We start from the raw sequence: 12,128 nt of genomic DNA on the forward strand, positions 1-12,128 counted from the left end.
TACCAACACCGGCGGTGCCGGACCCCTTGCAGCAGCCAAGGCTTGCTGTGTCCAGTCCAGACACCATCGCTGAGGAAGACTGACCTGTACGTTAAGGGACTTCAGGACAGTGAGACGCACATCGAGAGTGGCCAAGCTGTCCTGTTTGCCCCTCTGCAGCAGAACCGAAGACAAAGAGTAAGTCTGTGACCGCTACCACCCGACCCATCAAAGAACCTATGCACCCACACTCCAGAAACCAAGTCCAAGGGAGTGATGGTGCCAACAGAGTCATCAGACCAACAGGTGCTAAGCCCATCCTAAGGTTTGTCCAGACTGAACTTCCAGTCCCATCTGCAGCGCCTTTCTGCAGGCCTCCTTCAACTGCGAGTGACTCCAGCACAGAAACCCGACACCAAAAGACACCACTGCACCGAACTTCACAGCCCGTGGAGAAGTGGACCAAGGGTGTCCCCACCTGGCCGATGATCTCAAGGGTCGAGCCTTCCCTCCCACTTGGGTTCCCCAGACTGGCTCCACAGTCCCAGCTTGCAGCCTCTTTCTGACCTGACCATTCACCCATTGAAGTGAATGGGATGCCCGACCCGTGCTACACCTCTGCACCTGGATGTCCCAGAGCCTCCCGAGGTGATCTGTTGGTGTGACCTCGGAAATTGCCCCATACTCACCTTAACTTCAGAAGAACAGTTCCGTAAGTCACTGTTAAGTGCCCGAATGCAGTACATGTTTTACCTTCATAGGATAACATTACCACACGCAGAAATTGTAGTGTCAACTTTTGAAAACTGTAAAAATTCATTACTTGAAAAGTAGTTACCGGATTCTGATGATCTTGGTATTTAAATTTATATAAAAGTAAGTGTTATTTTTAAACTGATTTCTTTGAGTGTGTGTCTCATTTACTGCCTTTGTGTATGCAATAACTGCTTAGCATTACCCTTTGATATAATGCTCGCCCACACTACCACTAAAGAGAGCATTTGTGCCTCTGTTAATTCCTTTGGGGTTTGCTTGGACTCTTTACACAGTGTACCTCTTTTTGGTCCACTATATAAATAGCCACCACGGAAACAAGCATCCTGGGACCGGTTTCGGGGTAATACCCAAAATCAGCCCGACTAGCTTGAATCCAGTGGCAAAGTGAGCAAAGGACCCACGTCTGGGCATACCCTGCCAACTTTGGGCGAACAAAGCAAATAGGGAAGACATGGCTTGGTAGTTCAGTCTAGACTGTTCCCATGAGGCACAGGGTCAAGAATGATTTGCATATAGCTGTGTCTGAACTGGGGTGGCGAAGTGAGCTAAAGATCGATTATAGATTCAACCCAGATCTGTGACTGGGGGTGAGTGTCTGAAAATGTTCAGCGCTCCGTCCATCATCTCCTTGTGTTTGCATAGTATATACAGAGCCAGCTTCCTATAGGCCTTCTCTCCATAACACCCTTCATTAACAGTTCTTCTTGACACTACCCGGTTTTCCTCAAAGCTATTCCCTGGCAAGTCCAATCACAGTGAGTGCACTGGTAATGTCTTGTTCATTTGCAGTAACCATTACTTTGAAGATCTGACACCAAATGTTTCATCGAAGAACATTGTTGGTCCCATAGCTGACACTTGAACATTTGAAACCAATGGCGGAAAAAACTATCTGAGGAGGAGTCATTGTCCTGGTGAACTGTAGGCTAAGGGAGAGATCAAAAGGTACCCAACAACCAAAATGGTCTTCAACAAAAACAAGTTGAAAAAGTCTGCACCAAACTCTAGATGACAGGAGTTTGCAGAGCATGTGGATCTGCAGCCACAAATGCTAAAGCAATACAGTGATTAGTTAGACAAATGTATCATTCCTCAAGTCAAAAAGTAAACCGCTTATCTTTTCATTGCCAACATAAAATCTGAAGTGCAAAACAGTGTTAATTTATAAAAATGTATCCATATTCACCTCACTGATTGCAGCTCTTCTTGTTAACTTTCCTGCAGACTGTCGGATAATGAGATCAATCAACTCTTGCTCCCTTGCTGCCAGAAGATCGTTTCTCAATTTCTCTTCCAGTGGATCTTTCTCTTTTCTGTGAATAAACCAACCAGATGAAGATCAGGTAAGATACTTGTCACCAGAAATAATCGATCTGAGATAAATACCAACATATCGGGTAATTTTGCCTATGCATAGAATGAAATTCCCAAGTTCAATTAAAGCATGTAGCATACCACCTTCTGATTCTCTCACCTACCACAGTGTACCTAGCCTGTGAAAGAGAAAAGGAAAATCCAAGCATGCCTGTTTTCCAACTCATCTGTAGGAGCATACAACCATAACATTTACAAACAGTGATGGTCCATTAGCGCCAACACTGCACTTACTCTCAGTGACCCCTTCCAACAGTTGAACAATTTACTTACCTTCGGTAATGCTTTTTCTGGTTGATACTCTAACTGCAGATTCCCTACCCTTTGAATATTCCCGGGCATCAGATCCAAAAATTCTTAAGCAGTAACCCTGTGCTCCGGGAGGTGGCATTGTACAACTCTGCACAGACTTCATTTTGCACCAGAAGGGACATGCAGATCCGCCTATAGGCGCAACTCCTGCATGCTGACGTCAGCTGCTTTCTAGGCTGTCCCGTTCCCTCACATGCAGAGCCTAACAGCAAGCCCGTTTAGCCCAGGGTACATATCTGTATACTTAAGAGCTTTTTAGGTGGAAAAGAGTCCAGTTCACAGAATGGGGAGGATGGGAGAGTTGGTTAAGAATCTGCGATTAGAGAGAGTATCTACCAGAAAGAGAGTTACCAAAGATAAGTAACTTGTTCTTCCGATAGTTACTTTGAACCACAAATTCCTCACTTTTTGAATAGATATCAAAGCAGCACCTCCCAGGTGATGGGTCTGTGAACTGGTTGAAACCAAGACGTCCTGCAGGAGATAACAAGCAAAATGCCCATCTCGATGCACTTGGCTGTCCGGACAGTAGTGCTTTGCAAACATATGGTGTGACATCCATGTTGCATCCTGTCACATATCCAGAACAGGAACTCTGCAAGCCAACACAGTGGTAGCAGCCTTGACTCTGGTAGAATGAGCTCACAAACCTTCAAGGGGCTGCTTCTTGGCAAATGTGTAGCAGAATTCAATGTAGAGCACAAGTCACAAAAGGTGGTCCTCTTCTGCACTGCATTGCCCTTCGCTCCAGCGAATCTCCCAAAGAGCTGATCGTCCACAGGATGTACTCTGGTAAAGATCAATGTAAAAGCCTACAGCCCTTTTAGGATTTAGCTGACGGAGTCTCACCTATCACGTAGAGGGACGGGGTTGAGTGAAGAATGCTAGTAGGGTTGTGTTTTGCCCAAATAAAAAAGACTTACCACTTTTGGAAAAAAGGAGGCTCAGGTTCTCAGGACCAGTTTGACTGGGGAAAAAGTAGAGTAACGCGGGTTCATGAAGATGGCTTGCAGCTCACTTATTCACCATGCCAATGTCATGGCAATAAGGAATACATCCTGGAGGGTGAGAAGCTGTTGTAGCCAGTTGTGCAGTGGTTTAAAATTAGTACACATAAGAAAGGAGAGGACCAAGATAAGGTTCCACTGAGGCATGATAAAGGGAGAGAGTGGAAACAAATGTTGCAAACCCTTTAAAAAAACACTTCAAAACTGGTGATTTAAAGAAAGAATGCTGATCCTGCAACTGCTAAAGGCTGAAAGATCCAAATGGTACCCATTTACTGTGCACAAAGCAAGTCTTTGCTGGGCTAGGGACAACACAAAAATCAATATTTTGGATAACCTAGTTGGAAGAGGGTTTATCTGCCGAATACTGCACAAAACAACAAACTTGTCCCAACAGCAGCTGCTGACTGATTTTGTTGAGGGACACCTGGCTGGCAAAAATGACATCTACAGCCTTGGGAGGGAGATTGAAGGCAGTCAGCTTTCATCACTCAATCTCCAAGCATGGAGGTGAAGATTATGTAGGCCCAGGTGCAGGACCTTGCCCTGCTGCTGCAAAAGAGGATATCCCAGAGGCAGCAGCCTGGACAGATACTCATGTCCAGGTGTTCTGGATATCACACTCTCCATGCCCAATCTGGTAAAACAAGGATGACTTTGGCCTAGATGTTTCTGATATTCGAGACTCAGGAAGGAGAGGTATTGGCAGAAAGGAGTCCTGAGTTCCACTCTTGGGGGAAAATGTCTCAGAGAGAAAGAAGCCTTGGAAACTTTAATGCATGAAAGTGCTGACATTATACATTGGCGAAAGGTTCGAGCCAGGGTTCGCCTCATTTGAGGAAGAGACCTTTTGCCTCCTTCGGATGCAACTGCCATTTATGATCTGATATGCAGCAGTGACTAAGTTTGTCCACTCTGGCATTTAGAGGTCCCGCCAGTAGGTGTACCACCAGGAAAGTTCTAGTCTTTTCCAAAGGTGTAGTACCTTCTGGTCAAGGAACCATGATCCCCACCTTGCCCTGTTTGTTTCAATACCACATTGTGGTGATGTTGTCCATCAGCACCTGCACCAGCCTCCCTTTGATGGATGGTAAGAAGGTCTTCAATGCCAAGTGAATGGCTCACATATCAGGGGCTGAAACATAAGAATCATAACCCACATGTCCTAGAATATCATTTCCTGGAAAAGGCACGAAAATTAACAGTGTTCAGAATGGCTCTGAAGGAACAGAGCCTCTGTGAAGGAGTCAGGTGTGACTTTTACACGTTTATAGTGAACCCCAAGGAAATGAAGACGTCTGCCATAGTCTGGAAGTGAGTAACGACTGCCTGGGACAAGCCCATATCTTCAGCAGCTAGATGACGTGGTAAGGGAACCCATGACCTCCAAAAGTGTGCTGCCACTATCACTTTTCTGAACACTCGAGAGGCACTGGTGAAGCCAAAAGGGAGCACAGTGATCTGAAAATGCTCCTGCCCTACCTTGAACCGCAGTTAGAGTCTGTGGGCCTGCAGTCTCTATTCAGTCTCCAGGGTCGGGGGCAAACAAGAACTGGGCCAGGTTGAGCATCTTGAATGTGTCCTTCAGAAGGAAGGCATTGAGAGGGTGACGGTATAAAATAGGACAAAGGCCTCCGTCCTTGTTAAGCACCAGAAAACAACAACCAAATCGAACTTCTTACTTCTGATGCTGGCGCCCTCTCTAAGGCTTCTTTGACCTCAAAAGCTTGCACTTCCTGCTGCAATAGGCACAGATGGAGCTCCATCAACGATTCTGAAGATGGTGGAATGTGGGGTGTCTAGAAAAGATAGGGAGTAACCCTACCAGACAATCTATATGACCAACCAAAGTTATCGCCTGACACCCTGGCAGAAATGTTGGAGCCTACCTTGGACAAGGTGGTTGTGTGCCCCGAAGGATACACTAAAGTGGTTTTGAGGCTGGAGCAGCATGATGGGCGGAAGATTGTGCTGCACGCTGTCCCTTTTGTCAACATGGTCTGGTCTAGAGTAGCTACGAAAAGGCTGTAGGGTTTTCTAGACAGGCTGATATTGGAGCCACACTGGTGTTAAATGCCTATGCAATCTCTGGTATCCAAGCCACACGGGATGGTCAATTTTGCCATCACAAACATGAACAACCTGAGTAAGGAGGGGATGCAAGTCCCTAGGAACATAAGGTAAAACTTATGCGACTGAGTCTTAAAGGGCATGGGTATAACGTCCTGGAAGGCAGCTGGCATTGATGGAATGTAGTGCTAAACTGGTTGAAGAAAACATGTTTCACAAAGCTTTTGAAGTGTTTTGATTCCCTGTCTGGTATTGAAGTAGGAAATGCATTAGGGTTGACCTTACTCGTTGAGGCCTGCATGACTAAAAGTCCGGGTCACTGGAGGATGGATGATAGGGCTGTGCTATCTGCATATTTACAGAGATCCACAACAGAGCTTTACCCAATGCAAAGAAGGGGCTTTGTGAGGGGCTTCACTGAACAGAACCAAGGGCTTAGTATATGTTTGCCAAGGCTTAAGCACCTCAGTGAGGACATTAGTCCTTATCTCCATAGAAGGTAGTAGGAGACAGAGAACCTCGGCTTCCCTTCGCATGATCATGGCAAAGGAGGCACTTTCTTCTGTGGCAGGGCCCAGAGGTGAAATTATCTCAGTGTCTGGCGAGGTGCCCAGGTCACTCACATTTTTAGGTCTCGCCTGCGTTGCAGCGCATGCACTGCTTCACCTTGTTAGGTTTCGTCTGCGTTGGAGCGCATGCGATGCTTCGCCTTGGTGAGATCTATAGTCAGTTTTGTGTCCCGCTTCTTTGGAAGCGGGGTTTGTGTCCGCCCTGTCTCCTTTAGGCCCCGCCCACCCGGACTGGAGATTTAGCTTGCACATGCTCGGCATTGGCATCTCTTCCAGAAACGAGTGTTTATTTTTGCATCGCACTTTCACTTAAGGTGAAAGCGCGATGCATATATAAACAAGCGGCAGACACGCGCGATGATGTGCATGCGCATGGCGTCTGTTGTGTATGGCGTCTCTTCCGTCTTGTTACCACAGCAACTGCAATCGGCGTTTATTTCTGATATAGCCTTATTGGCAACACAGCGGCCTCCGGATGAGCTGAATGTTATTCAGGGAAAGGAGGATTCCACAGGTATTGTACGCTTGGGACTGCCCTTTTAGAGGGGAGGGGAGGGCACTTCAGGGCCGTCGGCGTGTTCAGTTTTCACTTATTTTCACCCTCCAGGCGAGCAAAACGCCTCCTGTGGACTTCACGAGAAACCTCTGCTTTGAACGCAGTACCGCTGTGTGACGTAGCCTGGCTCGAGGCAGGTCACTAAGGGAAGAAGCGTCGTCGGTGGCAGACAAGAGTGCTGAAGGACGGTGCCTGGTGGCCCGGGCAGGTGGCACGACTTACCTCAGTAGAGGGACGGTGTAGATCCGGTCGCAGCGGGCAAAGCACTGGATGCTGCGTGAGAAGGGATGTCTTTTTATGTGTGGTTCCTTCCCCCCCAGCACCCGTTTTTCCTCGACGAGCAATAGGTTTAGTTTCTCCGCTGTTCACTTTTGACTTTCCAATCATTTTCTGTATTGTTGACGCCCAAGGTGTTAATGCTCGTCATAGACAAGTTTATCACGTTTGGTTTTTATAACGTTTATTGTCTTGGTATGGGTACCTGCCCTTCTTCTTTTCATTGTGCGTGTGTGTTTTCGTGTGTGGGGGGCGGGTGTAGCTCTCGGCTGGTGCTTGTTTGCATTTACTCTGAGCTGGCTCTTCACATTTCTGTTCCAACTAAGGCAAATTTCAAGGCCAAAACTATTAACAGTAGTGCAGGCCGTGCAGTGGCACCAGTGCCAAGGCTACAAGGGAGGGGGGGCTGTACAGCTCAATTGTGGCTCTGTTTCACCACCAAACTAGGGGGCATGTCGCACCAATTAATGTCTGCTTATATTGGGATTGTCTAATTGGGGTCTATGTAATTTAGCTCCATATGTACGCCAGAACCTGTCCTCAGATGCCTTTGATGAAAACGCTGCTCGCTGGCATGTCGAGAAGGCAGATGAAATTAAGGGTGTGGCTTAAGAGCACTGTGAGAAAGTGGCTCGGTATATCCTGTTCCTTAGTGGGTACAGGGTGTACAGAGTCCACAGACCCCAAGGGTTTAACAGAGGTTAAAGTTAGATATAACCTTACTCTCCAAAGTGGTAGCCTGGTCGAGCAGTAAGGCAGTATCAGAGGACGTGTAAAGCATTTGTTGTACACACTCAGTCAGCAAATAGTTCCACACACTCAATAACTGAACTCTAGGCCAATGGTTTGTATATAAAAAATATATGCTGGTTTTATTTTAGAACCTGCAAAGAAGCGCTGCTCCTGTGTTGTTGCTGTCTGGCCACTTCGCCACGCCTCGCGGCCCCCGCTTCGCGGGAGCCGCTCGTAGGCTTAGACTCTCTCTGGGGAACATCCTTTTTGCCTCCCTTCACGTGCTTTGAGCACCAACGCGCCCCTTGCAAGCTGTCATCTGGTCAACAGGGGTAGAGGCGGGACTGCGAGGACCAGCATTCCTAGCGGCGTGGATCGGCCGCAGCTGGTCCTCTTCCCGCCCCCTCCTCCTCCTCTTTAAAATCTGTGTGGAGTGAGTGAGCCTTGGGACCCTTCCTGCAAAGAAGCGCTGCTCCTGTGTTGTTGCTGTCTGACCACTTCGCCACGCCTCGCGGCCCCCGCTTCGCGGGAACCGCTCGTAGGCTTAGACTCTCTCTGGGGAACATCCTTTTTGCCTCCCTTCACGTGCTTTGAGCACCAACGCGCCCCTTGCAAGCTGTCATCTGGTCAACAGGGGTAGAGGCGGGACTGCGAGGACCAGCATTCCTAGCGGCGTGGATCGGCCGCAGCTGGTCCTCTTCCCGCCCCCTCCTCCTCCTCCTCTTTAAAATCTGTGTGGAGTGAGTGAGCCTTGGGACCCTTCCTGCAAAGAAGCGCTGCTCCTGTGTTGTTGCTGTCTGGCCACTTCGCCACGCTTCGCGGGAGCCGCTCGTAGGCTTAGACTCTCTCTGGGGAACATCCTTTTTGCCTCCCTTCACGTGCTTTGAGCACCAACGCGCCCCTTGCAAGCTGTCATCTGGTCAACAGGGGTAGAGGCGGGACTGCGAGGACCAGCATTCCTAGCGGCGTGGATCGGCCGCAGCTGGTCCTCTTCCCGCCCCCTCCTCCTCCTCCTCTTTAAAATCTGTGTGGAGTGAGTGAGCCTTGGGACCCTTCCTGCAAAGAAGCGCTGCTCCTGTGTTGTTGCTGTCTGGCCACTTCGCCACGCCTCGCGGCCCCCGCTTCGCGGGAGCTGCTCGTAGGCTTAGACTCTCTCTGGGGAACATCCTTTTTGCCTCCCTTCACGTGCTTTGAGCACCAACGCGCCCCTTGCAAGCTGTCATCTGGTCAACAGGGGTAGAGGCGGGACTGCGAGGACCAGCATTCCTAGCGGCGTGGATCGGCCGCAGCTGGTCCTCTTCCCGCCCCCTCCTCCTCCTCTTTAAAATCTGTGTGGAGTGAGTGAGCCTTGGGACCCTTCCTGCAAAGAAGCGCTGCCCCTGTGTTGTTGCTGTCTGGCCACGCCTCGCGGCCCCCGCTTCGCGGGAGCCGCTCGTAGGTTTAGACTCTCTCTGGGGAACATCCTTTTTGCCTCCCTTCACGTGCTTTGAGCACCAACGCGCCCCTTGCAAGCTGTCATCTGGTCAACAGGGGTAGAGGCGGGACTGCGAGGACCAGCATTCCTAGCGGCGTGGATCGGCCGCAGCTGGTCCTCTTCCCGCCCCCTCCTCCTCCTCTTTAAAATCTGTGTGGAGTGAGTGAGCCTTGGGACCCTTCCTGCAAAGAAGCGCTGCTCCTGTGTTGTTGCTGTCTGGCCACTTCGCCACGCCTCGCGGCCCCCGCTTCGCGGGAGCCGCTCGTAGGCTTAGACTCTCTCTGGGGAACATCCTTTTTGCCTACCTTCACGTGCTTTGAGCACCAACGCGCCCCTTGCAAGCTGTCATCTGGTCAACAGGGGTAGAGGCGGGACTGCGAGGACCAGCATTCCTAGCGGCGTGGATCGGCCGCAGCTGGTCCTCTTCCCGCCCTTCCTCTTGTTTTTCCTTCATAGCTTGTGTGGACAACGCGCACGCGGGACGCGCACGGGGCAACGGCCGGGGCGAAGACCGGGCTAAGAGCGGGCCGTTTGAGGCCGTTCGAGGACGGCAGAGGACGGCCCAGGCCCACCCCCCTTATTGCTCCTAACCTGCTTGTTATTGTATCATCGTGCTGAGACAGGTTAGCTTAAATTGAAGCTCCCTAGTTAGTAAGTCGAATGACGACCCTGATCTCATCGTAAGCACCATGAGTACTAGGATGACACGTAGCAAAGCCTCCAAAGGTGGTTCACAAATCTGTGGCCCTATGGACGACTTCATCACCCGCACAAATATAGCCATCGATGAAGAAATATCTAAACTTCAAACCCGGGTATCCCTAGAATTGGTAGCTGCACGTAGGCTGTCCGAGGTAATTGCCCTCTCGAAAAAATCATCCCTAGGACATATAGCCTCTGCTGTCACTCCAGCACGCCCTGCCCGCCCAAATAGTATTACCGCCCAGGTTGATTTACACCAGCCCCCGATTACTTCCACCCTCACTCCGCCCTTAGAACAATCACGCATTACAGAAGAGCTAAGTTTCGCTGCACCTTCTCACGCCCAGACCCCCACCCTTAATCCCCTTTCCCAAGCATTCCCAACTACTTCCCGTGTTAGTGGTGCACAACCCAAAAGAAAACGCCAATTACGCTCAGCCTACTCTCGTAAAAAGGCAAAGGTCGCAGTCTCCCACCAGCTCACAATGACCAACACTCAGGCATGTAATGCTTTACCTGAGGGTTCCTTGAGCACACAGTCAGTATGCCAAAGTATGGGAGAGGGTCCAGCCAACACCACCCCAGTAGACGAGGGGGCGCAGGTACAAGACCAGGGAAGGAATGATAAGGAATTTATAGATCAAGTCTGGGAAACATTAAAAAAACTTCTCTCACCACTCGACTTAAGATTGTCTAGGATAGAAAACAATCTACTCGAGATGGAGAAGAGCATTATTGCTCTGGCCACTCTCGGCCTAAGAAGTCTCGAAAACCAGGGCGTGTCCTTATCTGACCCACTTTCGCCAGCCCCTGTTTTGCAAGCTGAGCAGCACCCCCCACCAGTACCTGTTGCTGTAAGGTCTGTTCCTAAGTCGAGGACTGTGGCTGTGGATCAAGTTTCCATAACCGCTAAACCTCAGGCTACCAAACCGCAGATTCCCACACGGAACTCTAAGCCTGGAAAAGTAAATCCAAACCTGGTAGCATCCGCCAGACCCCAGCCTGCCGAAACCCAGGGTCCTCGTCCAAAAGAAAATTTTAGAGGAGGCTATATAGACCTTCCACCAGAGGCCAATGACTATGTGGTCGTGTTGACAGGCGTCCCTGTGATTGGCACCGACCAACACGAAAACCACTGGTCATTGAAAAATAAAACTATGCACTGGCTTAACGTCAACAGACCGATTCCCAATGGCAAAAGAATCCGAGTAATGATGGTCTGTAGAATACCCTGGGTGGGCCCAACTAAGAAATCTAAGCAAGGGGACTGTGTAGTTGTAACTTTTGAAGACCCACATACGGCGCACCATATCTGTTCCTGGCCAACTAGTGAAGATTCTTTAGTCATACCAAGGCCGCTATCCTATTTTTACCCCCCACGCCAATTGCATACCCAAGCGGATAACTGGTCCTTGGTGCAGCACCACCCATGGAACACCCATCCCATGAGGCAAAAGAATACTCTCTTACACTGGAATGGCCTTTCAACCTACAATAGATTTGGAGGCCTGGAGGAGGTCGATTGACTTTCTATGTTCCCAGCATGCCCACAACTAGAAAAAGCATTGTCTCCACATGTTATAGACATAATTGGAAATCCAACCAACGGCCCTCCAACTAGCCAAGCCGGGCTTCTGACTCTCTTGCCCCGGGCCATGGAACCGATCAAAATGGCCATTTTAGATTGCAAAAGAGTGGAAATGAGGCCAGACAGCCCCTGTTCGATCCCCCCCCCTCCAGTACAATCTAATCCAATGGAGATCGACCTGCCTGATAGAGTTGCCTCCCCAGGCGATTCTTCACTGAGGGTCTTAAGCTGGAATGTGGCTGGCCTTGCACGTAACTTTGATAACCCGGAATGGAACACCTTCCTGGCACCCTATGACATTTGCTTGCTACAGGAAACATGGTGCCAGGAACCTAGACATAGAGTGGGGTTTTCGACCTTCTATGTTCCGGCTGTATGTCACCAAGGTTCTAAAGGACGCCCATCCGGTGGTCTTCTCATCTGGATCAACATAGCACTAGACCTCAGTGTTTCTCAAAGGACCACCGAAACACCTGACCTTCAATGGCTAACAGTGCACTACAAAGGGGGAAGGAAACTAGAACTATTTAATCTCTACTTAAGGGGCAATAGGAACGGAGGATCTCTAAACTCTTTAGGCTTAAGTAACTACCTGTTTGCCTGTGACGCCGCCTCTCTCGTCCTGCTGGCAGGCGATTTTAATTGCTGTTTTGAGCCTTTAGCCAAAGAAGATATTCTGGATACCAACGAGGAGGATAACAGGAGGGGCATC

General features: G+C 49.6%; 1 protein-coding gene across 1 annotated transcript in view; it reads right to left on the reverse strand.

The window, feature by feature from the left end:
* Window positions 1-12,128, reverse strand: part of BRD7 (bromodomain containing 7) — a 257,053-nt gene that overhangs the window by 138,477 nt on the left and 106,448 nt on the right. The window contains exon 8 of the mRNA XM_085640013.1: window positions 1,943-2,069. Within this exon, the coding sequence (XP_085496139.1) occupies window positions 1,943-2,069 (127 nt within the window). The remainder of the gene's footprint in view (window positions 1-1,942; window positions 2,070-12,128) is intronic.

Source organism: Triturus cristatus, chromosome 12, assembly GCF_964204655.1.
Source record: "Triturus cristatus chromosome 12, aTriCri1.1, whole genome shotgun sequence".
NCBI classification, from domain to species: Eukaryota; Metazoa; Chordata; class Amphibia; order Caudata; family Salamandridae; genus Triturus; species Triturus cristatus.